Source organism: Fusarium solani (assembly GCF_023522795.1).
Source record: "Fusarium solani strain SB1 chromosome Unknown bctg00000014, whole genome shotgun sequence".
Taxonomy (NCBI): Eukaryota; Fungi; Ascomycota; class Sordariomycetes; order Hypocreales; family Nectriaceae; genus Fusarium; species Fusarium solani.
This window is the reverse complement of record NW_027072141.1, coordinates 1,457,490-1,482,477: the sequence shown is the minus strand read 5'-3', so window position 1 is coordinate 1,482,477 and position 24,988 is coordinate 1,457,490. Positions and strand designations below refer to the sequence as shown.

Sequence of the window (24,988 nt, the reverse complement as noted above, 5' to 3'; positions counted from 1 at the left end):
TAGTTACATCCTTGCTATAAACTAGCATAGAAAGCTACATCTACTCAGTATTCACTGCAACTTTGCCAAAATGCTTCTGATCTAACATGTACTTGTAGGCCCTGTGATGCATTAGTTAGTAATATAAATCGTTGCAAAATGGAATCGACGTACTCTTTCAGGTCCTCGAGCTTGAAGATGTGTTGATCAAGAACGGGCTTGATATTGGAGGCCTCAATGACCCGGATCTACATATGTAAGTAACCGCTTATCAATCGAAAAGCTAGCAGAAGCCACCCAAGGGAGGTAATCCGTTTCCATAGTACATACCATTGCTTCGAATTGTTCTCGGCTTCCGACAACGATTCCCCTGACAACTGCCATGCTGGATAAGATTTGGGGGAAACTCGGTCCAGTCTCTCCCTCTCCGCCGATCCAGCCAATGATGGTGACAAGACCACCGATGGCGACGGCTTTCAGACTCTCTGTCACAGTTGTCGCGCCTCCAACCTCGAGGACATGGTCGACACCAGCACCTCCCGTGATCCTCTTGGCCTCCTCGCCCCAGTTCGGAGTATCCCTGTAATTGATGACATGATCTGCTCCGAGGTTCTTCAATATCTCAGCCTTGGCCGCAGAAGAAGTCGTGGCAATGACTCGAGCCCCTGCCGCCTTCGCAAACTGCAGGCCAGAGATGCTCACACCGCCCGTACCCTGCGTCAAGACCCAGTCGCCGGGAAGGACTGCTTTGAGCCCGTAGAGAGCATTCCACGCCGTCAGGGCGCTGCAAGACAGTGTCCCAGCCTCCAGATAGCTGAGGTTCTTTGGCATATCTACCAGTCCATTCTCGTTGAAAATGCCGTACTGACGCAGAGTGCCATCAATGCTACCACCTACCCCCGTCCCCAAGACCTTTGGGGTCAACGGCCCACCGTAGTGTGCTTGCATGAACAGTGTCACAACTTTGGAGCCTTTTTCAAAGCGGGTGACCTTAGAACCAACTGCGATGACTTCTCCAGCTCCGTCGGAGCCTGGGATGATATTTGGCGTCACATGAAAAGGATAGGTTCCCTGCAAGGGTTAGTGGATGACAGTGGAGTATGTATAGGAAGGTGTAGTTACCAGGGCAATCATGATGTCGCGGAAGTTGAGAGACGCCGCATGGAATTTGACCAATACTTCGTTATCGGAGAGCTCAGGAAGAACGTGCTCCTTGTTAAACTTGAGGCTATCGAGGCTGCCCTTGCCCTCAACCGTCCAGGCTTTGGTGGTTCTTGGTGTAGACATGATGGTTCCTTTAAATTGGTGTTAAATTTGAAATCTGGATGAGAAAATAATGAAGAGACTTGACCCACTTGATGCTTAAGGGGACAGTTAATACTTGGTCGGACAACTTGAACCTTTATATAAGATGGCAGTCTTTCTCCGGTCTTCCTTTGATTATCAACGCGTTTATCACACCATCTTCATTCTGCTATTAATAATTTTACAAGGGGACGAATGAATTGCCTCAAAGTTCCTTGCCATTTCCTCAGGGTCAGTGTACCTGAGTCATAGATTCGGCAACATGATGCTCAGCGTAAAGAGGATTAGGTCAGCTGCAATCAGAGAGCATTGCTGCCATGTATAGCTTGTGGATCACTGACCGTATCAATACGGCCTGCTACGCTAGGCGGCGCCCTTGGCTCGAGCTACTGCCGGTGGGGATTCCGGGAGCAGCGGCCCCTGCGTTTACGGACATGGTAATCCGGAGTACTGGGAGAATGGGTCCTTGGAAAATTAACTGACCGCAGTATACGAGAACTAGAGCCAACACGACGTGAATGAGACATTCTCCTTCATCCATCCCCTATCAGACCTCCTGATACCTTACGCCGTTGCGAGTGGCCGCGGCAGGCCCCTCGGCGCTAAAGTTTCCAACCCAAAGATAAGATCACTCGGCCACTTCATAGCGTCTTCCCACCCATCTCCGAGAACCCCCATGATATATCCCAGCAACCCGCTTGGCCAGTCTCTTAGGCACCAGTGCTCCTTATAAAAGCTCATCAAAACAGTAAAGTGAGCCATAATGACGAGCGCCACGGGATGTCGCGCCGAGCACAAATCTAGAAAGGTCTGATATACCTCGAGTCCCCAGCCCCAAATCACCTTGCCCGGTTCGGGGTCTCCGAGGTTGTCCGAGAGCATTACAATGCGGCGGAACAGTACTCTGGCGGCATGGAGGCACGCTGCCTTCTGTTCCCCCATACACCGACGCTCTATATATTCCCGGAGAGACGCGAGCTGTGGATATCTTATCTCAAGATCCTTTCGAGTATTTTGGTGGTTAGCCACGAATTTAGTGAGAAGCCACGATTATGAGACGACTAGAGGGGGGAAGTTCTGCTGTACAAACGCCAAGGTAGACCGGCTAAAGTGGAGTGCCTTTAATAGCTCCTCGATAGGGTCGAACTGTGCTAGAGAGCGGACTCTAGGGGGGCGAAACATAGGTTCCGCTACCGCATACATTGAGGTGAAAGCAGAAAATCCCAGCAGGGCTTGTTGCTGTGTCTGATCCAGGGACTCGAAATGGGGCCTGGCTCGGGTGATTGCGGCTTGCTGATGTGCGACGGCTCTAGCGTACCACTTAGACCGGGACTGGTCTTCACTATAGAGCTGAAGGGCTGTAAGGCCCAGGATACTATTCAGCAAGTAATGGTGAGAGAAGCCCAGGCGGACAAGGTCATATTGCAGGTGCTTCGTAGTCTCCGATAAGTCGCCTGTGATGGGATACCGGTGCCAGTGCTCCAGCAGCTCGAGATCAGCTAAGCTGTCCTCGTTGAGTGGCGTCATGGTAAGGGTAGGGGACGAGAAGCTGCACGAGATATTGGCCCGCTCGCATTGAAGGCATTGCGGATGGACCTCGTTGCACTACAGGGTTCAGCTGTGGGCTTCGCCTCGGCATGACGAGTAGTAGGGACAGCACAGGGAGGGGGCGCACCGTACCTTAGCGTGCCGCTCCTTGCATTGAACACAGCCTTCCCGAGACTTTCTGTGCACTTTACGCCTTCTGATCATATTTGTCATGAGCCGTTGTGTCGTGTCATGGAGAGATACGTTGAGGGTCGCACGAGGCGCCGTATAGATACGGTGATGGAGTGCGGAGCCTGGTTGATATATGCGTTGAGGGGGGTCGCACGAGGAGCCGTATAGATACGGCGATGGAGTGCGTGGGCCCGGTTGATATTTGATTAGTTTCAAGCTAGCAAATTAAGCGGCCACACTTCATTGGCCGCTTGCTAAAGCGGGGGCAAGACGAGTCTGCTTTGAACGCTTACCAATCAAGGGGCTTCCAGATCGGAGATGCGCGAAACATTGCTGGGCGTAAATGTATATATGTATGTAACGTACATGATAAGCATATGTCACAGACAAGTATGTGTCACACTAATACTGTGCAGCTAAAAGTAAAAAAGCTAGATTTTCTAAAAACTACAATAAAATAGCTATAAACTTAAAAAGAGCATTTTTAACCTAATTAATAAATAGTTAGAAAGTTAGTATTTTTCCTAGAATTTTCAAAAAATTATCTAGCTTATAAAGTAAAAAAAGGCTTAAAAAAACAGTGCGAATATGTTTTTTCTTAATAACTTAATAGGAGTTTTTTTTTAAAAATCTTAGAAAAATTAAGCTTACTTTATATACTGCTAAGAAAGTTATTCCTAAAATTTAGGTTATTTTTAAACTAATTTCAGTTTTTAAGAATTTTTTAAAAATCGCGATTTAAGGTGAAAATCTTACTGAGACACATACTTGTCTGTGACATATGCTTATCATGTACGTTATGTATATTTTTCGTCCGGGGGCCGTGAGGCTCGTAAAGTCCCCTATTGGGGCATAGGACGTGCTGAGCTAGAGTCTCTAGTGCTAAATTCTACGTAAAGCTTTCGCAAATTACAGAACAGACCACTATCCAGCATATCATTGGCTCAAAGGCGCGTCCTGTCGAGCCTGTTACCCGTCAGCGGGATGACCAGGTGCGGCTATCATAGCGGTAGCCGCTATATCGGTCAGTCTTTAGTGAGACTGGGAAGAGGGCGTCGGCGTGACCGCACGAGGCGGCCGAGCCCGTGAGAATAAAGAAAAGAAACAAAGAAACAGAAGGGAAAGGAAGATAGAAGGAGGGAGGAGACGCAAATGCATCTCCGAATTGCTGGGCGTAAACTAGCCGGATCAATGATGGGTCTAGGGTGTCGGATTTCACTGTGTTCGGGAGGATTCAGCCAATAAGGTCGCGTCTTGGACGAACGGCACCCTTGTAAATTTCCAGGACTAGTACGTATCGGTGGTAAAGCGAACGCTATCCCTGTTAAACAGCACGGTACCCCTGTTCTCTCGACAAGATTGAGAGCCCTCTTTCAGGTGAAAGAGGATTGCGGGGAATTGCAGGGGTCCTGAGCCAATGACAACGCGAAACGAGCACTTTCAGTGAAAGTGGGAGGAACAATATTGCTGTAGAAAAATTGATGACTTTGCCTCGGATCTCGGAAAGGCGCATGAATAGGGGGCCTCGGAAGAGTTGATTACTATACTGCCGATGTTTCAAACCGAACGGCATTTGGTTCCTTGACGTTCTCAACAGTGTGTCACGGGGCGGGGCACTCCACGCTTCGGTCTTCGGCGTTATAACGCGGGGATGATTACATATCATCTCCGAATCAGAAACTCACCCATCTTTACCGAAATGTGAGGGCTATGATTTTTCGCCTGGAAGGGGCCAGGCCGATGGACACCTGTCGTCGGGGCGTATTAGTGATCTATCCGCAATTTGGACCTTGCCCCGCTACATCTCCAGTTTGCCTCGGAAAGCAACATGTTAGATCAAGGACAGTCGTAGGCTCCATGCTTGATATATAACTGCCTCTATTAACTCCTCAAAGATACTTTTGCTTTTCTAAATATCTCTGCCACAAAGAATCCCTCTCATCCTTCTCGCTACCGTGCCCTCCGCAATGTCTTCCCCCAGATTTGCAGTCTACGTTGCACCCCCCATCCCGTTCGAAAGTCCAGATCCAGCCTACGAAGCCGGAGTCTGGTCTCCAATTTCTTGCACTTTAATATATTCAGAGCAAGAAGCAGTCCTTGTCGACACGCCTATCACGACCCAGCAGACACAAGAGCTCATTGCGTGGATCGAGAAGGTTGCCCCTGGCCGTGCACTATCCTATATCTACGTCACCCACGGTCACGGAGATCATTTCAGACCTGCGTATATCGATATCCACCGAAATTCTGGCCATTATATCGATATCCAGATAAGTGGGAGAAATTATCTGGATATCGATATATCCAGGTAGATATCCATACAGCCACATAGCCACTTTAGCAAGGTTGATATCCAGATAAACCACATATAATTCTTGTAGGCTAGAAGAAAGAACAAGAAAGTACCCTAATCTAGAAAGTCCTCTGCCTCTGTTTCAACGCTAAATTCAACAGCAACGCTGGAAATAACGCCCCTGCCACCGTGAGACTTGGGTACAATGATACCCTCGCGCATCCAGTTGCCCACACACTCAACCTTCGCCAGGTTCTCGCAGGTCATGCTCTCTCTATCCCATGATAGCGTACGCCGCGCCGATGAGAAGTGAGACTCAACATCAGATGATTCAGGAGGGATTGAGAGGATATCAATTGCCATGCGGGATAACCGCGGATATGCTTTCCTTTGATCTCGATGTAGCCACCACTGGAGAGGAGAGCCAGTTATCCGGGTCGGTGGTGCATCAATAAAGGTTTCGAAGTCATCGGCGTCGTCTAAGATAGGGCCAGTAACAGCAATATCGCTCAACAACTCATCCAGCTCGTTGTGCTGCCTCCCAGATGAAGAGGACACATCTAGAGGTACCCGCAAGGATTCTGGGATTGGCGCGGCATTATATTCATCTAGCCAAATTTGCTGGGCGGCGGCAATAGCAGGCGCGTGCCAGGATTCTTGCCAATTCCGCTCAATGTATTTTCTTCGTTTCGAGGGATCGAGAAGGAGTGCGGCGGCATACACAGGTGTCTGGTCTGATAAGGTGTACCATACGCCACCACCCTTTCGCCAACCCCACCCTTTCGCCAGGCAAAAAAAAAATCCCCCCACCAAAACTCAACACTTTCATTTATACACAGCTTGGGCAGAAAAACGGCCATTTACAAGCGGTTGCTTCTGTCAAATATAGAATTGATTGCAATTTATGGTTTAGGTCTCATGCAGTTGAGTGGGGCACGTGATGTATGTGGGTCGTTGCAAGGAAAATTCACCAGTTCGATCCCCAATTTCCTCACCACTCCTCTCCAACATTTCTGCTGCTGGTCTCTCACAACACGGTCAAAATGCCTTCATCGCGGCCTCGTTGGAAATATACGGAAGACGATATGGCTGAGGCTATACTGGATATCACCGATAATGGCTGTTCGCCCTCTCAAGCGGCCCAGAGACGGGGCGTGCCTCGAAGGACTCTAATCGACAGATTTAACGGCCAGGCGGCGGTAAAAGAGCAGATTCAGCCTGGCCAACGGTTATCCAAGAGTCAAGAAGATAGATTGGCTTTCTGGATTCTTCGTCAGGAGTCTCTAGGTTATGCTCCGTCCCACAATCAGATTCGCGCTTGCGTCATGGGCCTCCTACGACAACAGGGCGACCAACCGGAATTAGGACGCAACTGGGTAGCCAGATTCATCGAGCGCCGTCCAGACCTTAGGACCAAGATGGGCAGACGCCAAGAAGCCAATAGATTTGACTCCTTTACGCCGAGGGCGGTTCATTGGTACTTCGATATCAGGGAGGGCCAGTACGGCTGGATCAAGCCTGAGAACACCGTTAACGTCGACGAAGGAGGTATCATGGCTGGTTTTGGCAAGCCCCCATTTCTATTTTCTCTATAGTTTTCAAATTTAACTAACTAGACTCCCTTCGTTAGGGCTGGATAGTCTGGTGGTCGGAAGCGCGGACCCGAAGCGAAAGGCTCTTCTCAAGGGATCACAAACTCGAAATTGGACCTCGTTTATCGAAGCCATCACTGCTGACGGCCGCGCCTTGACTCCTGGCATAATCTTCAAGGGGAAAGAACTCCAGAAACAGTGGTTTCTGGAGGAATTCAAGAAGATAGCAGATTGGCACTACATAACTTCGCCCAACGGGTGGACCGACAACCACATTGGCATTGAATGGCTTGACCGGGTCTATTTGCCCCAGACAAAGCCCGCCGACGAGTCTGATGCCAGGTTGATCATTCTGGATGGCCACGGGAGCCATGCAACGGCATGTACTTTGCCCGTTCCGTGAAAAATGACTGCTAACCGAGAGAAGAATGAATGGATGGCCACGTGCTTTTTGAACAACGTTTATTGTTGTTATCTGCCAGCACACTGCTCCCACGGACTCCAGCCATTAGATAACGGGGTATTCAACGCCTCCAAGGCCGCATATCGTCGAGAGTTGGAAAAGTTCGCTTCCCTGACCGATTCTGCTCCGATAGATAAGGTCAATTTCATCCGAGCCTACGCCAAGGCTCGTCAAGTGGGAATGACGAAGAGGAATATACTCTCCGGTTGGAGGGTTACTGGAAATTGGCCGATTTCACGATCTAAAGCCCTGCGGCACCCAGAAATCCAAGAAGATAGGCCAAATGACAGCCCAAGGAGGACTCCGGAGCGGGCGCCGTATTTTGGCTCGGATGATACACCAAAAACTAGCCGCCAAATTCGCGATCTTGGGCTAAACAAAACACCCAAGACACGGAAACGATACAACGTGATAGCCAAAGGCTTTGAGGCTCAACAACAGACGTTGATGGCGCATACCGTGAGGATTGCTGGCCTGGAGGAGGAACTGGCCCGTCTGAAGAGAGGGAGGAAGAGGAAGGCTCTTCCGAATCCCAATAAGCGGTTCATGACTCTGAGCGAGGCTCTAGCATCTGGAGAAGCGATTCCGGAAAAAGGAAGCGAAAAGAAGGATGCAGTGGCGAATTGTAGCTCCTCGGGGGAGTCAGAGTCGGAATCGGAAGCTGCTTCGGTAATTGAAGTCGGAGAGGAAATCGTACCACCGCAGCGCACCACACGGTCGGGGAGGCTGGTAAAAAGGCCTAAAAATCAATAAACACATCAATTTTAAGTTTAAACCTAGCAACCATTTACAAATAACTTTTATTTTGGTCAAGCTGTGTATAAACGAAAGTGTTGAGTTTTGGTGGGGGAATTTTTTTTTTGCCTGGCGAAAGGGTGGGGTTGGCGAAAGGGTGGTGGCGGGAATTGATCCAGGCACCGCCGGCGGTGTGATTATCCGCACGTGACCTGGGCACCGCCAGCGGTGTAATTATAATCCGTTATGTAAGCATGATAGTTGCGATGGGGCCCCATAGGGACACGCCTAGGCGCGCCTCCACTCGCGAACGCGTAGGCGTGCAGATTATGTCAGCCCTCAATTTGGCTTAAACCCCGCACAGCTATAATTCCGAGTTCTGAGGTAGTTCTTAAAATCCTATAAACTCTACTACTACTACTGAGTACTAAAATCCTATGATCCCGAACGGTGAGGAATAGTTGATTATCTACCTGAATAAATAGCCTGCTGGGCCTCGCCATCTGCCGCTGCCGCCTCCCAAATATCACACATACCTCTTCTACTAGAAAAAGGCATGCGTTCCATCTCCGTGGCTACCTGAGCCTCGACCCGGTCATCTTCTGCTTTGCTCCAATCTAGGTAGGCCATCATCTCCTCTTTAGTCCAATCTCTAGAGCCAGTTGGCGTATCGCAGCGCTTGCCCATCTGCTTCCAATCGAGACACCACTGATAGCTTGATTTGTCATACCGCAGAGGTAGACCTAGCGCCCTCCGATATTGCTGGTTGGTTTTAATACTGCCACGAGGCTGCGCCTTGTACCAGGCATCTCGAGCAGCAACATATCTCTGATAGATAGCCCGCGGGTCATCATACCTAGGTGCCGGCACCATCCTTGCCTGAGCCGACGGTGCTGATGATGATGCTGCCGGCACTGTACTGTCTGTGTCGTCGATACTAACAACAATGCAGCTAGCACTATCCCTGATTGGCCTTGCCTGCCCTGATGACCCTGAAGACATTGGTCTTAGAGCTTCCCCTGCCTGCAAAGATGGTGCTGATGAAGATGTCATCGGCACTGGTCGTACCTGCCCTGATAATGCCGACGGCAACGCCGCTGGCATTGCCCCTACCTGCGCCGACGATGCTGACGACTGCAAAAGTTCCTCGTATCGCTGAGGGCATGCCTTTGAAGTCATTCTATGACCTACTTGGTGGCATCTGCTGCATTTGGGTTGTGCCTTTGGCCGTACTATTGCCTGAACTGCCTCGAATGCACTTGGCTCTCTCTGGGTGCTTGATTGCGGTCTACCAGTAGTCGAACCGGCGGCTATTCGATCAGGTCGATGCCGAGGCTCTAGTAGTAACTGATGAACACCATGGCGATTGAGGTGCCAATGCGTGTGAAAATGCTCTAGGCGAAGGGCTTGACCTTGTTCTTGTAGAGCCTTGAGAGTATGGGCGCAAGGGAGGCCGTGAGATCGAGAGAATGCGCCGGTGCAACTAGGCAGGTTTTCTTTCAAGAGCAGCTTCCGCTGTTCTTCAACTTTGCGTAAAGCTTCGTGAGATACCCAGCCACGTATGGCACTATATAGTGATCCAGAGAGCTCAATTGGTATTCTCATTTGCTGTCTCGCTTGGTTGGATCGCAGTTCGGCTAATTGATTAAGAAGCGCATGCTTCATAGCCCTCCAAGCCTCGAAGAGATCCAGCGTAGATTTCTTGAGGTGGCTCTTAAGGAGCCCATGGATACCCTCAACCCGCGAGGTAACTACATTACCAAAATGAGGGTGCTGATCAACCCAAGCCTTCACCAGCTTTTCCTTGTATGGATCGAGCCAATTGGCCTTGATATAGCCAACCTCTTCAATGTATTGCGGTAGGTAGCGCCTTTCAAGCTCTTGTACGCGCTGATCAAAGGCCTCTTCGTCTGGTGACTTCATAATTGAGTGCCAGTGGTTGAAAAACTCACTCCAATCGCTCAGACCCTGCTGATAGGCCTCCGATCCTTGTTGGTGGCGCACGAATGTCGGCTGGCAATAGCGGAGGACTGCCTTGTTCGCGTGCCATAGGCATAGCAGCGAGATTGAAGATGGAAAGCAGATCTCTGCGGCGTTCATACAAGCCTTATCGCGGTCTGTTAAGATAACAGATGGAAACCTTGTATTGCAGAGTTCATACAGGGACCTGAGCCGGTCCAAGGCCCATAGGTAGTCCTGCTCAGTCTCGCCACTAAGGAATGCAAAGGCGATGCAGAAGGATCGCTGGCAGGCATCAACGCCAATCATATCAAGGAGTGGCATCCCATATTTGTTCGTCTTGTATGTGCAGTCCAGGAAAAGTAGGTCTGGATAAGCCTGGAGGTATGCCAATGACTCTGGATGGGCGAATAACACTGCCGTGATTCGGTCATCTGAATCAAGCTGCATCCGGTTCCAGAACCCTTCCTTATCCAGCTGGTTAGCAAAGGCGTGTATAGTGCTCTGTCCCTCACACAGCTCTCGTTTGCTATCTGCGATACGATTATAGATATCTTGCTGGGTTGCAATGGTGTTCGAGTTCTGACGGATATAAGTCCTGATATCCTTTGGCGCTACCCCGGCATTCGTAAGGCGGCTGATTGTTGACTTGTCCGCATCAGAGAGCTGCCGATGGACTGGATGAGCCGATTTGTGCCAGCTTGGCTCGTGGTTGTGTAAGGAAAATCGGCTGTCTGGACGATGCCTTAAAGACCAGGTCGCCTTATCCAGGGATTCCTTCGCAATGATTGAGAACCGACAATTGGTTCCTCGTGTAGTAGTCTTGCGCTAGCGATCTTTTAAGGCGCTAGGTAGACGACACCACCGATCACATGCGTATGTAACAATCTGCCTTCCACTAGTTGATCGCGAAGACCTCCCAGTTATGAATGCGTATCCTCTGGGTGCTGCCCATTCGTTGATAGCTGCGAGTAGAGCCTCTCGTGAATCGTATGTACCCTCCGGCGGGAGCACATCATCAGGAAATGTTGCTTGGGCCATAGCGGAAGCCCGCTCCTGGAGACTGTAGTTGTGTTCAGCAGTGGCAGCAACAGACGGAGCCCCTGAAACTGCGACTGTGGGGTTTAAGCCAAATTGAGGGCTGACATAATCTGCACGCCTACGCGTTCGCGAGTGGAGGCGCGCCTAGGCGTGTCCCTATGGGGCCCCAGTTGCGATGTCCCTCTCCCATCTAAAGACAGGGCATCTATTTACATAATTGAAGAGATACAGCAAATCGCTATATATGCAGCTATTCAATATAGAGTACATAGTCTATTTACAACATACAAGCCCGCTCAGGGCCGTGGAGATTACACAATGCGTACACTCGCATCATCCGAACACCACAGCTATCACGATGCAAGTGAATCACTTTACACATCGTAGTATATAAAGCAGAGGCCTCTCTCTTGTAGAAAGCTCTTCGTTCTTGTATCAACGCATTGAAAAATACCATCAAAATGGCTAACTTCACCCCAAACAACACTCAAAAACTAAGCCCCTTCACCCTGTAGTATAACATCTCTCCCGGCAGCATCCCAGATATCCTGCATTCCTCGCCGCCCTGAGAAAGGCTGCTCTGCCATCTCTTTCCCTACATTCTGTTCAACCCGCTCATTCTCAGCTTTATCCCAATCAAGATAACTCATCATCTCCTCCCTAGTCCAGTCTCTGATGCCGGATTCCCCCCTGCAATACCTCCCCATTTGCTTGTAGTTAATACACCACTCATAGTCTTCTTTACTATAACGTGTAGGTAGCCCCATAGCCTTCCGGTATTGTTGATTGGTCTTCTGAGATCCCCGAGGAAATGTAGCAACCCAGGCCTCTCGTGCTTCTTTGTATCGTTGGAAGATGGCACGGGGGTCATCGGCCCGTAATGCAGGCACCGCATTTGCTGGTCCGGCCGCTGGAGGAGATACCACATGAGTTGTTGTGTGTGTTGTTGTACAGGCTATGATCTCCGATACTATAGAGGATCCCGATGGGGATGATGGGGATAGCGATCGAGTTATAGAGCGAGTAGTTGTATGTGTTGTTGTATGCGTTGTCGTAGTGGTTTGAGTAGGAGCCTCCAATAGATATTGGTAACGTAAAGGGCATGCTTTAGACCTCATGTTATGGCCTAGCTGATGACAGCTCGAACACTTCGGCGCTGCCTTTGGCTGTAGTGCTTTCTCAACACGTTCAGATACACACGGCTCACGTTGTGTGCTTGTTGGTGACAGCGTTGAACTAGCAGCTAGACGATCAAACTTCTTGTGAGGCTCAAGAATAAGCCGGGGGGTTCCTGAGCGTTGGAGATGCCAATGTGAGTGGAAATGATGCAGTTGAAGGGGCTGATTTTGCACTAGCAAAGGCTGAAGGATATGTGCACAGGGCAGACCAAGAGTCCTAGTGAAAAGCCCTGTACATGGAGGATATTCCTCCAGCAGTCGTTGCCGTTGAGCCTCAACCATCCGCAGGGCTTGATGTGATATCCAACCACGGATGTTGCTATACAACACCCCAGATAGTATACGAGGTGTGTTGATGTGCTGCTGGGCTTGGTTCGCCTCGAGCTCGGCAAGCTGGTTTGACAGAACAAGCTTGATGATCCTCCAGGCCTCAAAGAGGTCAGATTGCGAGTTTTTCAGGTGGGATTTGAGAAGCCGATGAATCCCCTCGCACCGTGACGTAACATATTGCTCAAAGTGAAGGTATTGGTTAACCCACGCCTTGACAAACCTCTCCTTGTAGAGATCTAGCCAGGTCTCCATGATGTAGCCCACCTCGTTGATATGGTCAGGGGTATAGCGCCTCTTGAACTTCTCAAGCCTCTCGTTGTAGATTGCCTCAGTCGTCGAGGCTACAATCTCATGCCAAGAGCTGTAGAACTCAGCCCACGCTTCCTCCCCTTGAGGGTTGCCTTTATCCCCAACAAATGCGGGCCTACAATGGGCCAGAACTGCCATGTTGATATGCCACAAGCATAACATCGAGGTTGACTGAGGGAAGCAAGAGGAAACAGCATTCATACAAGCAAGGCAGCGATCTGTGAGTATCACAGATGGGAGGGCTGCTCCATGGAGCTCATACATATACCGTAACCGTTCAAGAGCCCAGGTGTAGTCATCCTCTTCCTCGCCGCCGAGGAACGCAAATGCAATACAGAAGGACCGTTGACAAGCATCAACACCAACTATATCGAGCAGAGGCATGCAGTACTTGTTGATCTTGTATGTACAGTCCAATACAAGCACTTCGGGATATGATTTGAGGTATCCCAGCGACTTCGGATGTGCAAATAACACCGCCGTAACTCTGCCACTCTCGTCAAGGCGAATTTGATTCCAGAAGCCCTCGCTCTCGAGCTGATCAGTAAGGGCATGTATGTTGCTTTGACCTTTGGCAAGCGCTCGTTTGCCCTCTGCAATGTAATTGTAGATATCCCTTTGTGTAGCAAGTGTTTTTGAGGTCATCAGTAAGTAGGATCTAATCTCCTTTGCCCCAATGCCGGCACTAGAGAGTTGTCGGACTGTTGATACCTCTGGGCCTGATAGATGACGATGCGTTGGATGTGCTACTGGGTCGATGCTTGGTTCGTGATTGTGTTGATCAAATCTAGCCCCGGGCCGATGCCTCAGACTCCATATAGTCTGACACAGGCTTTCCTTTGCTATCACAGAGAAGGTGCATCCTGTGCGACGTGTTGTAGTTTGCCGATGCTGTTTCCCCGGGGCCTTTGGGGCTGAGGGGGGAGGAGAGACCCCTGGTCCACGGTCACAGTTGAAGATAACTACTCTTCTACCATTGGGAGTCTTCCTAGATCTTGCAATCGTAAAGGCATAACCCCGTGGCGCTGCCCAAGCGTTGATTGCTGTGCGTAGTTCCTCCTGTGAGTTGTATTGGCCTTCAGGGGGAAGGGCATCATCAGGGAAGCGGCGGGGGACCTCAATTGGGTTCATTGGAGCAGGGTGAAGGCGCGACAAGTTAAATTGATACTGCAGAAGCTGTTGCTCGTTGAATTGGTGGGCCAATTTGCAGTATGTTACCCCTTTTCAAAGGCCGCGTAACTATCATGCTTACATAACGGATTATAATTACACCGCTGGCGGTGCCCAGGTCACGTGCGGATAATCACACCGCCGGCGGTGCCTGGATCAATTCCCGGTGGTGGCGTATGGTAGTGCTTATTAAGTACAAACCAGCCCATATCGATGCAGTGTACCATGTGGGGATCATGGTTTTCCTTTGAACTATAAAGCTCCTAAATAAGACAATTAGTTAGCCGATCAATTAGATAAAAGAAAAAACATCGCCACCGACCTTATACTTCTCGTACTGTCGCAATAAAACATCCATTATCGAGAGTGATTGGGAGAGTGTAGATCGCGCCCCTTCGGCCAACAACGTAGCTGAGGCAAACGGCTGTAGGAAACGATGCGTCCGTTCAATAAACTCCCACTCTGAAGCTAGCAGGATATCGTCTTGAAGCTCTCTATCATGGTCAATTAGGAACTGTTTTACACGGGATTGATACCGCAGAAAATTATCCAACAATCGATACCATGAATTCCAGCGTGTGGCATTATCTATGCCTAGTCGGAGCTTTATTTCATCGTCCCATATAGCCGAATGAAGCGTAGATTTACGTATCCAGACCGCGATGTTGTGTACTTTCCGTAGGGGCGCGATATGCTGCCATCCAGTGAAGTTCTCAAGTATACGATTGCCTCTTCGCGAAGCTGATGGGCCTCATCTGTTCTTGTTGTCTGTCCGGCGTCGTGCAAGGTGTCGTAGAACTGTGCAAACAACTGATCGTTTGAGGTATCATCGGTGGCATCAAGAGCGGCGATTAGTGCCTCTTTTGAAGACGCGAGAAGAAATGCTTGAAGGGATAGGTTAATAATGTGGGCGACGCAGCGGATACGGCGCTTAGAGGGATCAAACGTCAACTAGCAACCAATTAATCCTAATCCAGAGATAAGGGAAGGGTTATCGTACCCCATAGTCTTCTCGTAACCGCCGTGAGAGATAAGACAAGCAGGTATCATTTGAAGTGGCATTATCCCCTACATGGTAGCCCACTTTAGAAGCAATGCCGTACTTTGCCAGTGTATCGATAATTAGAGATGCCTGGGTTTCACCACTATGGCTATAGCGACATTCTGGCATCGCTAGCAGTGCCCTTCGTGGCTGATAATCCTGATCAACCCATCGCGCAGAGATGGCGAGTATCCCATGGCGATGGGGCGATGTCCAGAGATCAGAGAGGATATGGATCTTTGAGATGGAAGCTTCAAGAGTTGCCATGAGCTGAGAAGTGAGAAGAATATAACTCATATGTGGCATCAATTAGTCGCATTAGAGCACTTCGGTTGGTCACTAAAAGGTCCTCTATAGCAGGATTAGCTGCTAGCATAATCTCTTGCATCTCATCCCAGGTAATTGCTGAGAAGGCAAGCCGGCGGCGTGTGATTAGGCTGATTATTGCATCTAAATACCGATCGCGGTCGAACATACGGCGGAGAGAGACATCCGAGTAACGAGAGGGAAAGAAAGCATCAATCCGAGGACGTTTGGCTTCCCTTTCATCATCTAGAACATCAGAACTGCCCCCAATGAGCGTGCGATCGAGGGAAGAGATAATATCGGCATGGCACCGCCGGGCGTGATGCCATGCGTTGTCCCGCTTCCGATTCGCCCAGGGCTTATCGGCAGGGCAATGGAGACATCGATACATCACCATACCCCTAGATTTGCGCTTACGTGACCCGCCGGTGGCGTTCTGGGTGTCCTCATCAGGATACGTTGCTTTGAAGAAGAGGAAAAAGTCCAGAGACGTCCCAGTAATGGGCTGGTCCGAAATCGAGGGCGTAGAGGCGGCGGTGGTCTGAGATGATGCCATGGTCGATAAATCACCTGGATAAGCTAATTGTGCTAGAATACCTAGAGCCGTTTGAACGAGTACTGAGATGGTGGTGCTGATGTTGAAATTGAGAGAAGTTGTCAGACAATTGGCTCCACAGGAATCATTGATGGCACCAGTCAATTGATGAGAGTTATCTAAAGAACAAAAGAAATCGAACAGCCATGTGTTCGGGAACAGCTATTTGAGCTCATATTAGGATTATGCGACAGGCCAGATGTGAAACCGGATACGCGACCCCAAGGTACGCCCCGTGTTTCATATCCAGTCGCACGAACCTAGTGGTGATGTGCGACAGAAGCCTTTTCATCATCTGATCAATTGATAAGATCTTTTCAGCCAATCAGAGAGCGGTATTTAGGTGGATATCAATCTGGATATCCATTTAAGAAGCAGAGAGTTATATCGATATCGATATATATCAATATCGATATATCCAGATAGCACAGTTGATATCGATATATCATATCCAAATACGCAGGTCTGCACTCACGTCAAGCGGCTGCGTGATATGAGATGAATTGGGGGGGGGTTTAAGTAGACGAGCTGAATTCGATGAAATGCAGCCCGGAATCGAAATCGAGGAGATATATGGCCATCGAACCCATCGAGGACCAAAATCCTCCAGGAATCGACTCGTGATGGCCTCGTTTCCGGTATAAACACCTCCTTCAACCGTTTTTCGCATATCCGAGCATTTGACCAGCCTGTGGCCGAACAATCATAGGCCCAGTCTGGAGGATTTTCCGGAAACCACTGTTGTTGGAAGTTGATGCCCGTAAATACCACACACGGCTTGATGCGTCTCCCAACAGCGTTGGCAGCTTCCAACACAGAGACCCAAGTGCGATTATCGCTCTGTGAGACGAAAGAGCGGCGACTGAAGGCATCGCCAAACACTTTTCCGGCCTTGGTTTTCCCCTCTGTGAGGCCGTGTTCATCCATATTGTAGATGCGGTCCGGCGGGACATTCTTCTCTTCTATTTGAGTCTCCAGATCAGTGGAAAAGCGACGGATTCGCTCGGGAGTTGCTTCTTTCGCTCGGGCGGCCTCGATAGGTGTAGATGGCTTCAATTTGATGTCTGGGTTGCGTTCAAGGAAGCGTGAGGGCCAGTTCTTTCCAATCGTGATGTCTTCACTTTCAGGGTCCAAAATCTCCTGTGCAATCTCACGGATATCACGCCGCGAGAGGCCCCGGCCGGCAGCCTCTTCTTCGAGAAGGTAATTGGCCAAGACCGCCTCTTGTAAAGGCGATAGTTTTTGAGCCCCAATTTGCGCTGTGCGTGCGTCTTTTGCGCCCTTTTTCCGACCGCGTAGCATACCCTCATCCAAGTCATATAGCGTGGCAAGAGAGCGTAATTTCTCGCCATTCTGGTTCCTGCGAAGGACTTCAGCTATATCATTCTCACGAGCGACTTTAGATAAACTCATAATGAAGATTTGACACGGATTAGATGAGAATTGGTAATATTGTGGTGGTTTGATTGAGGGAGGAGTACCAGAGCGCGTCGCGAAAAAACGCGTGGGAGGGGGGGCGTGGAAAGGCGGTGAGCGACGTTATGCCCGGATAGCGGGGTCAGGCGAACAGCCGAAGCCCCTCGGATCTGTACTGATCCGCGGTGCCCCACTTCGCCAACTTCAATGCCGCTGACCAGCTGTTCCCAGATTTCCCGCTTTTTCCTCCCTAACCACTGTTTACATTTGCTTGCCGGCCCTTGTAAACAGCGGTTTCCTGCTAACGCATACAAAGTTCTAGGCTCTGGCAGGACATAACTTTTGAAAGCGCCCTCCATAAGCTTCAATTCAATCTCTTCTGGCTACACTCTATCCTCCCTCTAAGAGGTAGTATTAACGCTTATAAACAGCCTAGTACATACTCGTTATAGCGATATGCAAGCCCCTATTCCAATTCGACCACTAGCCAGGGTCTGCTCTCATTCCATGTTGATTATCCATAAGCGGCTAGTGTCTAAAGCTGAAAACTATTACACGCCACTCTGCATTTAGGTCCGAGCTCTTTAATTACATTTGCCATATCGGTACGGAGTACAGAGTAATTATCCATGAGCGGCTGAAAACTATTACACGCCACTCTGCATTTAGATCTGAGCTTTTTAATTACACTTGCCATATCCGTAATTATCCATGAGCGGCTAGTGTCTAAAGCTGAAAACTATTACACGCTACTCTGCACCTAGATCTAGCACACTCGGTCTGGGTTTAGCGATTCATCTTAGAGCAAAGAATGGCTCTATCTGGAAGTCGCTGGGCACTTACCGGCTGAGTAGCGTTGAAGCTTAAATGTCGTTACCAACCCGCGCATAGCGAGCCCGGACATATTAAAGGGCTCCTCCCTCAAGAAAATAAAGATCTCGACTATAAAATCTATACTCTTTCCCTATATCAACATATCCCATTCCCAATAAGTCCAGCCTGCAATGATCTTAAGCAACACCTTAGCTGTCCTTTTTGCCGCTCTGGCCTTTACACGGACAAGCGCCAGTCGCTGCAAGCCGGGTACGTCCCTGTCGACCTCGACGACTACTACATCTACTGCCGCAACCACTACCTCCTCGATATGCACGCCTGTTTCCGAACTGCCGCAAGGAGTGCCATGTGGCTTCCAGGGGTACGCAAATCCAGGTTCGTTCCCCGGCGATGCGATAATCGGTTCGGGCGATCCGTCGAGTCTCCAGACATGCCTCGCCACATGCACCAACAAGCAAGGATGTGCTGCTATCGCATTTAAGTCCGGGCAAACCTGCATCTTGGTTTCGAGTGTTTACGCATCCATCGATTTCGTGCCCAGGGACGATTGGCTCTATTGGTATTCCTTGGAATGTTTCTGTCCATAAGAAAGCGCCGCCGTTGAATCGAGTTGTTGGTCTGTGGATATTATAAGGGCTAGGCTGATTCCTAAGGGATAAATATGGTCAAGACTGGGTCTATGTTAGCAGATGGACTACTGGCGTTTATCCTGAGCGTTGCGGTGGGTGTTACGTTTGGTAATGTGCTTGGGACCGAAGGTTCCAAGGTGTAACCAAATTCACTGTATAGAGTAAGGAGTCTAATGGTAAATCATGTTGAAAGCTGAGGCAGCTTAGGTACTATCCAATGTTCAAAATGAATGTACTTATATACTATGTGTCTGTGGTGAAGCTCACGATAGCTCATTGTGTGAGCTATCGGCTGTCACGGGCTAAGCCCATGGGGAGGTCTCGGCTTGCACTCTGGAAGTTTTGCAAAGGATGTCAAAGCGAGGAGGATCGGAAATGGGATCGGACCGCGTCCGCAATGCACATTGGAAGTATCCACGGCGGGCGGCGGGGTATCTTCGACACAATTAACATATTCATTCATCCCGTCGGAAAGAGGAGGCCGAGAATGATGTTAGCTGGATTACTGCTGGCCTTATTGTGAAGTTAGATGCATGCAGTTTTTCGGTGTCCGCCGAACAGTAGCCTTTTCAGACTTTGAAGTCTCTGGTACTACCCGGGGCACGAGATATTGCACAAGGCTGCCCCTCTCCTGCCGGAGAGGGGGTAGCAAAACCCGTAAATTCGTCGGAACCCGTAAATCTCACTGAAAAAGGTAGAGGGATAAAAGTGGGCCTAAAATCTGAAAATTGAAATGTCCTATTATTTCTGTCAGCCCACCTAAAATGCCCCCATTTTTAGTGGGGTGAAATATTTACAGTTTCGACGAAATTACGGGTTTTGCTACCCCCTCTCCGGCAGGAGTGGGGTCGGCCTTGTTAAGGAACGTACATCACAGACCCCTGGGTACCTGCTTCAATGTGGGGAGACTTGTGCTGCTGCTGCTGGGCGGGTAAAAGTCATGCAGCAAGCGCTTCTTGTTGATGTTCTTCGGGTAATTCTGGGATCCGCACGCTTAGGAGTAAGCATCGACCAACTCGGATTGCAGCCGTACCGTACCAGTGGTTAAGTTGTAAACAGTTACGAATCAGGTGTGGTATTGTGCCTGTCATCTTGCCGACGCTGATTGCCCATATAGTATAAGATGCCACCCTTGGATACCACACTGATCAATTCAGTGTGGTCGGCGAATTCAACGTCATAAGACAGACTCGAGGGATGAGGCAGCGCCAACGTTCCTAAATAAAGACGGGAATATTATCGTAGTGCTCTTCACAGTGGTGAGACCCTGGCCAGGCTTCACTGGGACATCACCTGGCACTTCACCCCAGCTTCTATTATCGGTCTAGAAGTATTAAATACAAGCGCCGATCATTCTTGATAGATACCAGCATAGTTCTAGATTTACTGTTTTTGCGCATCTTTATTTGCCATGCCTTCCCTCAAAGAATCGCGGTGTGCCATACAGGCTCTCGTAGTAGGATGATCCGACCCACTTGTCAGACGACAGCTACAGCCGTGTGCAAAACTGCACCAATGCATGCATCTGGAATACGTCGCTATCGGTGATTACCGCCACCATTGAGCATCCGCGTAGGACCTCGAGGTCCTCCTCAAAATCATCTTCGCCGTATTCCAGCTGGTCTCGTATGTAAGCTCGGAGCACAGACTCGGGAATTCCTTGCGGACTAAAGCAGCTCATGAAGGAGAGTAGGTTGGCAGCCGATGGCCTCTCGCGACGGATCTGCTCGAAAGTGATCTGCCACGTGGTCACGATCGAATTGGAGGCGGAATCGTCCCGACGGAGATCTCCTGCATCTCTGTTAAGGAGCCTCACCCTCTTCGTGTCGCTCCTCCGGAACTCGTCCGGGTATTTGGATATTGACATCCGCGGTGCCCGGCGGTTGATGAAGGCGGCCGCCTGTGTAATCGCAAGAGGCATATAGTCGAGAACACGTACTAAGTCAGCTGCGATTCCATTGTCACGGTTAAGTCCGAGTTTTCCTCGCAGTAGTTGGCATGCCGCATCCCTTTCCATTGCCGGTATCACAAAGAGGTTGCTCCGACCACCCGCCAATCTTTCCGCCACATCCATGCTTCGCGATGTAACGACGATGGATCCGTTACAACTCTGCGTCAAGAACGAGGCAAGTCGTCCCTGTGCAATCGAGAAGAAGACATCGGCATCATCAGCGTTATCGACGATCATCTCCTATGGCCCGTTCTCCTCGACGCGGAGCCACTCGCTTACCAGCCGAAAGACATTAATATCGGGATCGTTCCGTCTGGGTAGTTCGAGCCTGTCCGCGATAGACTCATAGGTCTCCTCAAATCGCCCTCGGGTGCTAGCATGCACCCAGAAGACCCATGTGTTGGGCGAGCGCTGCCTGATTTGATGCGCATATTGAACGGCAAGCTGCGATTTTCTTTGATCGTGAGTCGAGGGTGGCAGTTGTGCCGTATTTGGACTTACCCTATGCCGCCAAGGCCGACGAGCGCGATGCGAGCAGCAGGTCTGGCACATTTCTCATGCATCCATTTCAGGATATCGGGACGGTCGACAAAGTCGGGATCAGGTGGGAAGGGCACTGTTGAGAACGGCTTGCGGGGTTTAGGTGGATTTCGCTCAGCTGGGCCGACTGGTGCACGGGGTCCATAGAAGTGGAAGTTGTTCGATCCACCATGGGACGCTTGCGGGCCCGCGATGGTGATGGCGGCATGAAAACAGGACGGAGCAGCCAAAGCCGCGCAAGGGCCAGTCTTCTATGGCCCCATCTCAGGCAAATACGTCATCCCGGGAACTCACACGACGGGAGGGACCGCCTATCAGAAACAATGCCGCTGCGCCATATACAAAGTAGGAGGCCCCCATACCTTCGTACAGGGACAACAGGGCATACAGTGGGGTGCAAGAAATATGAAGCTTTTCAACCGTACCGACCCATCTGACCTAATCCAAATTAGCTGAGGTACCATGGCCGCTTTAAGGTTGTAATTTCAACTTTTCATATCATCAATTGAACACATCTAATACTTCGGATGCCAGCCATTAGCCTTGATAACGGCGGCAACCCGGTTAGGCATTATATCTAAGAGGTTCTTTAAGACCCGATCCTCGATCTCATCCCAAGCTTCTATCGCAGCTTGTACCAAGGCGTATTTGGTTTCAACCGTATCCTCGGCGTAGTTAAGTTCAGGGTATAAACGATAGATTTTTCGGGCCGTCCCCTTCCCACCGGATCCCAAGTTTGTTGAGCGGAACGCTAGGGCTGGGCGGTTCTGGACTCAGCTCCAGGGGTATTCAGCTTGCGGAGAGAGCTGTCAAGACCGGTCTAGTGTTGGAAGAACTGAGAGTTCCCCCTAAGCTTCAGGATCAAGATTAAAGTTTGAAGTCCTACGATTACCCAGGGGATTAGGTAAGCGAGTTACGCAACCCCTCTGTTCATCACAGAGGGGGCATCACAACCTGTAACTGCGTCACTGCTGTAACCGCCTTGCGCACCGTATTTGCCTCATTTGTCCACGAATTGAAGTCCGAATAGCTTCAAATTAAAGGCAGACCTTATTTTTAATTGAAATTAACTATGCCTCGATTTTCAAGCAAAGAAAGCGCCGCTGCGGCGCGTGCGGCGCATGCGTATCTATCCGGGGCATCCACGCCACCGACAACTCGGGCGAACCCCTCACCAGGCAAATACAGCATCAGTGACACCGCCGCGCTCCACCACGCAAAGGCCGCCCTGACTAAGAAATATATATATCTATTGAAAGCTGGGAAACCGCTGCCTTCTGATTCCAAAGGAGGGACACCGTCAGCGCTAACTGGGCCGGAAGAACGGGCTTTGGTGACCTTTATCCGCTCAGTTGAGAGGAGCGCTTTTGCTGTGTCAGAAACCTCCATCCGTAACTACGCCAGTTTCCTTCGGGGGCACCGATTTAACAGCCCACAGCTTCCTGTATCAGTATCGTGGGTACGGAGGTTTAAAAAGCGTCATCCAGAGCTTCAATATAAGTCCCCAAAAGTCCAAGAAGTCACCCGTGCCGCCGCCGAGACCGATATACAACACATCGACAATTGGTTCGAGGAATTCGACGCCCTGATGAGCACCCTTGGTATCCAAAAGTGCAATCTTTGGAACTTTGACGAGACCCCCTTACAAATTGGGTGGGTAAATGGTAGCCTTAAGCTCTTTTCTACCCGGATGAAACGAAACACACGGACGACTGTCTTTCAGCCCGGGAATAAGGAGTCTTTGACGTCTGTTGATGCCGTCAGTGCAGCTGGGAGGTCAATTCCTTCGTTCCTGATACTCACGGCGAAGACGTTATTAGAGGAATATACGCGGGCTGATATTGACGACCGGGTTGTCCTCACATTCACTGATACGGGTTTTAATAACTCTCATCGAGCTGTCCAGTGGCTGCAACACTTTAACCGCTGTTCCTTTGCCGCCAGCGAGACCTTCGCCGGATCCTCTATTGAGGAGTGGTTTGGCTACCCAACGACTATCACAAAGTCCCAGTTTGACGAGGAATATGCGTTCAAACCTCGTTACCAAGTCAAGAAGGCTCCGACCTCATACCGGCTCTTGCTGATGGACTCCTTTTCCGCTCATGAGGATCCTGAATTTCTATGGTATTGTGGGATGTTTGATATTATCCCGTACCGCCTGCCAAGTCACCTGAGTCATCGTCTGCAACCTCTTGACGTTGGTGTCTATCAACACCTTAAAAATGAACAGAAATGCGCTCTTAGAGACTTCATGATGGCCGGCGGTATGCAGATCTCTCGATTTGACTTTCTTAACCAGTGGAATCGTATGTATGTAGCCGCCTTTAAGGCCTGTCATATATACGTTGGGTTTGAGAAGTCAGGTATCTTCCCTATTAACCCAGAAGTTATCCTAGGTCCGCTCCGCCGGCACGCTGAAGAGCGAGAAAAGCCGCTATTCCCAGTCAAATTAAATAGGGATAAGGTGACCCCGAGGAGAGTCAAAAAGCAACTCTCTGATCGCTCTGTCCAAAGGTCTATATCCCTCCTTGATACACCAACGAGGAAGGTTATCCGGCACGCTGAAGCGTGTGTTGATCTCGCCATTGTGACGCAAAAGTCACATGAGAATACCCTCACTTTACAGAAGGAACATATACGACTCGAGGGACGCCGCACACGAAGTCGACGCCAAATTAAGGGCGTAAAAGATGGAGCTTTTACTGTAGGAGAGTTAAAGCGTATGGTTGAAGCACGAGACCGAGAGGAGCAAAGACTAGAGTCAAAGAGACTGACTCGGCAGCAGAATAATGTCCTCCAGAACCTTCGTGACGATGGCCGGCCGCGCCTCCGTGGCGGCGCGGCCGTGAAAGCAAAGCGGGAAAAGGCGGCCGCAGAAGCGGCCGCGATGGCTTCACAAGCGGCCAACCGCCAGAGAATAATATCTGAGACGGAAAAGGAGATCTTAGAGAACCGTCGGCGCCTTTGGATTGAAGCTGACGAGGAAAAACGGGACTTCCAGCATCGAATTTGGGGCCGGCACGTTCTTGAAGCTATTCCCGAGGCCGCCGACTATTTGGCCGACCTTGACAAGGCTGCAGCCTTGCGAGGTCAGCTAGATAACATACCTGAAGATGTGCTCTCGGTATCATCGGGAGACTTGACGCCGCTTTTGGCCGGCAACGAGGAGGAGGATTGTGACGATATTGAGGTCATCATGAACACACAGATCGAGGGATTCACACAAGCCGCTTTGGCGGCCGGAAGAGGGGATTATTCGCCTGAAAATAGCGATCAAGAAGAGGATCTATCACACCGAGAAGATTGGGGCGGATTCGGCTATGATCGCGTGCCTAATAACTACTCGGATGACGAGAGGGTCGAGGCGTGCATTGTGGTGGCCGGGATGACAATTCCCGTGCCGCCGTCGCGGGCCCGAGACTAGGCATTACACTCACTTACACACAACAATGTGGGAATAGCTTCAAGAAGGTTCAAATTGTCAGAATCAATTGATCAGATAAAGCGCTATCTATTGATTATATTTTTATTGGGATTGGACTTTATTTGGTGGAGAAATGAGGCAAATACGGTGCGCAAGGCGGTTACAACAGTGACGCAGT

At 50.0% G+C, this 24,988-nt stretch overlaps 9 protein-coding genes across 9 annotated transcripts; 2 read left to right on the top strand and 7 right to left on the bottom strand.

Annotated features, from left to right (window-relative positions):
• Nucleotides 1–40: 40 nt before the first annotated feature.
• MRS44_017950 (uncharacterized protein) lies at nucleotides 41–1,266 on the bottom strand (the record flags this gene model as incomplete). Its single annotated transcript, XM_065615836.1, has 4 exons — nucleotides 41–101; nucleotides 154–227; nucleotides 310–1,050; nucleotides 1,102–1,266. The coding sequence occupies 4 exons, from the start codon at nucleotides 1,264–1,266 to the stop codon at nucleotides 41–43; spliced, it is 1,041 nt and encodes a 346-aa protein (XP_065471908.1).
• Nucleotides 1,267–2,334: 1,068 nt separating this feature from the next.
• On the bottom strand, nucleotides 2,335–2,811 carry MRS44_017949 (uncharacterized protein; the record flags this gene model as incomplete). Its single annotated transcript, XM_065615835.1, has 1 exon — nucleotides 2,335–2,811. The coding sequence occupies one exon, from the start codon at nucleotides 2,809–2,811 to the stop codon at nucleotides 2,335–2,337; it is 477 nt and encodes a 158-aa protein (XP_065471907.1).
• A 2,599-nt stretch (nucleotides 2,812–5,410) lies between these two features.
• Nucleotides 5,411–6,307, bottom strand: MRS44_017948 (uncharacterized protein; the record flags this gene model as incomplete). The annotated part of the gene is made up of 2 exons (XM_065615834.1): nucleotides 5,411–6,030; nucleotides 6,268–6,307. 2 exons carry the CDS (start codon nucleotides 6,305–6,307, stop codon nucleotides 5,411–5,413), a joined length of 660 nt encoding a protein of 219 aa, XP_065471906.1.
• A 32-nt stretch (nucleotides 6,308–6,339) lies between these two features.
• MRS44_017947 (uncharacterized protein) lies at nucleotides 6,340–8,148 on the top strand (the record flags this gene model as incomplete). The annotated part of the gene is made up of 4 exons (XM_065615833.1): nucleotides 6,340–6,844; nucleotides 6,927–7,282; nucleotides 7,394–8,067; nucleotides 8,121–8,148. 4 exons carry the CDS (start codon nucleotides 6,340–6,342, stop codon nucleotides 8,146–8,148), a joined length of 1,563 nt encoding a protein of 520 aa, XP_065471905.1.
• Nucleotides 8,149–8,942: 794 nt separating this feature from the next.
• On the bottom strand, nucleotides 8,943–14,034 carry MRS44_017946 (uncharacterized protein; the record flags this gene model as incomplete). The annotated part of the gene is made up of 6 exons (XM_065615832.1): nucleotides 8,943–9,023; nucleotides 9,078–9,266; nucleotides 9,320–10,578; nucleotides 10,918–11,108; nucleotides 11,786–11,996; nucleotides 12,609–14,034. 6 exons carry the CDS (start codon nucleotides 14,032–14,034, stop codon nucleotides 8,943–8,945), a joined length of 3,357 nt encoding a protein of 1,118 aa, XP_065471904.1.
• Nucleotides 14,035–14,679: 645 nt separating this feature from the next.
• MRS44_017945 (uncharacterized protein) lies at nucleotides 14,680–15,977 on the bottom strand (the record flags this gene model as incomplete). Its single annotated transcript, XM_065615831.1, has 3 exons — nucleotides 14,680–15,024; nucleotides 15,074–15,385; nucleotides 15,456–15,977. The coding sequence occupies 3 exons, from the start codon at nucleotides 15,975–15,977 to the stop codon at nucleotides 14,680–14,682; spliced, it is 1,179 nt and encodes a 392-aa protein (XP_065471903.1).
• A 510-nt stretch (nucleotides 15,978–16,487) lies between these two features.
• MRS44_017944 (uncharacterized protein) lies at nucleotides 16,488–17,429 on the bottom strand (the record flags this gene model as incomplete). Its single annotated transcript, XM_065615830.1, has 1 exon — nucleotides 16,488–17,429. The coding sequence occupies one exon, from the start codon at nucleotides 17,427–17,429 to the stop codon at nucleotides 16,488–16,490; it is 942 nt and encodes a 313-aa protein (XP_065471902.1).
• Nucleotides 17,430–20,297: 2,868 nt separating this feature from the next.
• On the bottom strand, nucleotides 20,298–21,746 carry MRS44_017943 (uncharacterized protein; the record flags this gene model as incomplete). The annotated part of the gene is made up of 5 exons (XM_065615829.1): nucleotides 20,298–20,384; nucleotides 20,448–21,086; nucleotides 21,126–21,300; nucleotides 21,348–21,637; nucleotides 21,681–21,746. 5 exons carry the CDS (start codon nucleotides 21,744–21,746, stop codon nucleotides 20,298–20,300), a joined length of 1,257 nt encoding a protein of 418 aa, XP_065471901.1.
• Nucleotides 21,747–22,458: 712 nt separating this feature from the next.
• On the top strand, nucleotides 22,459–24,810 carry MRS44_017942 (uncharacterized protein; the record flags this gene model as incomplete). Its single annotated transcript, XM_065615828.1, has 1 exon — nucleotides 22,459–24,810. One exon carries the CDS (start codon nucleotides 22,459–22,461, stop codon nucleotides 24,808–24,810), a length of 2,352 nt encoding a protein of 783 aa, XP_065471900.1.
• Between the last annotated feature and the right edge of the window lie 178 nt (nucleotides 24,811–24,988).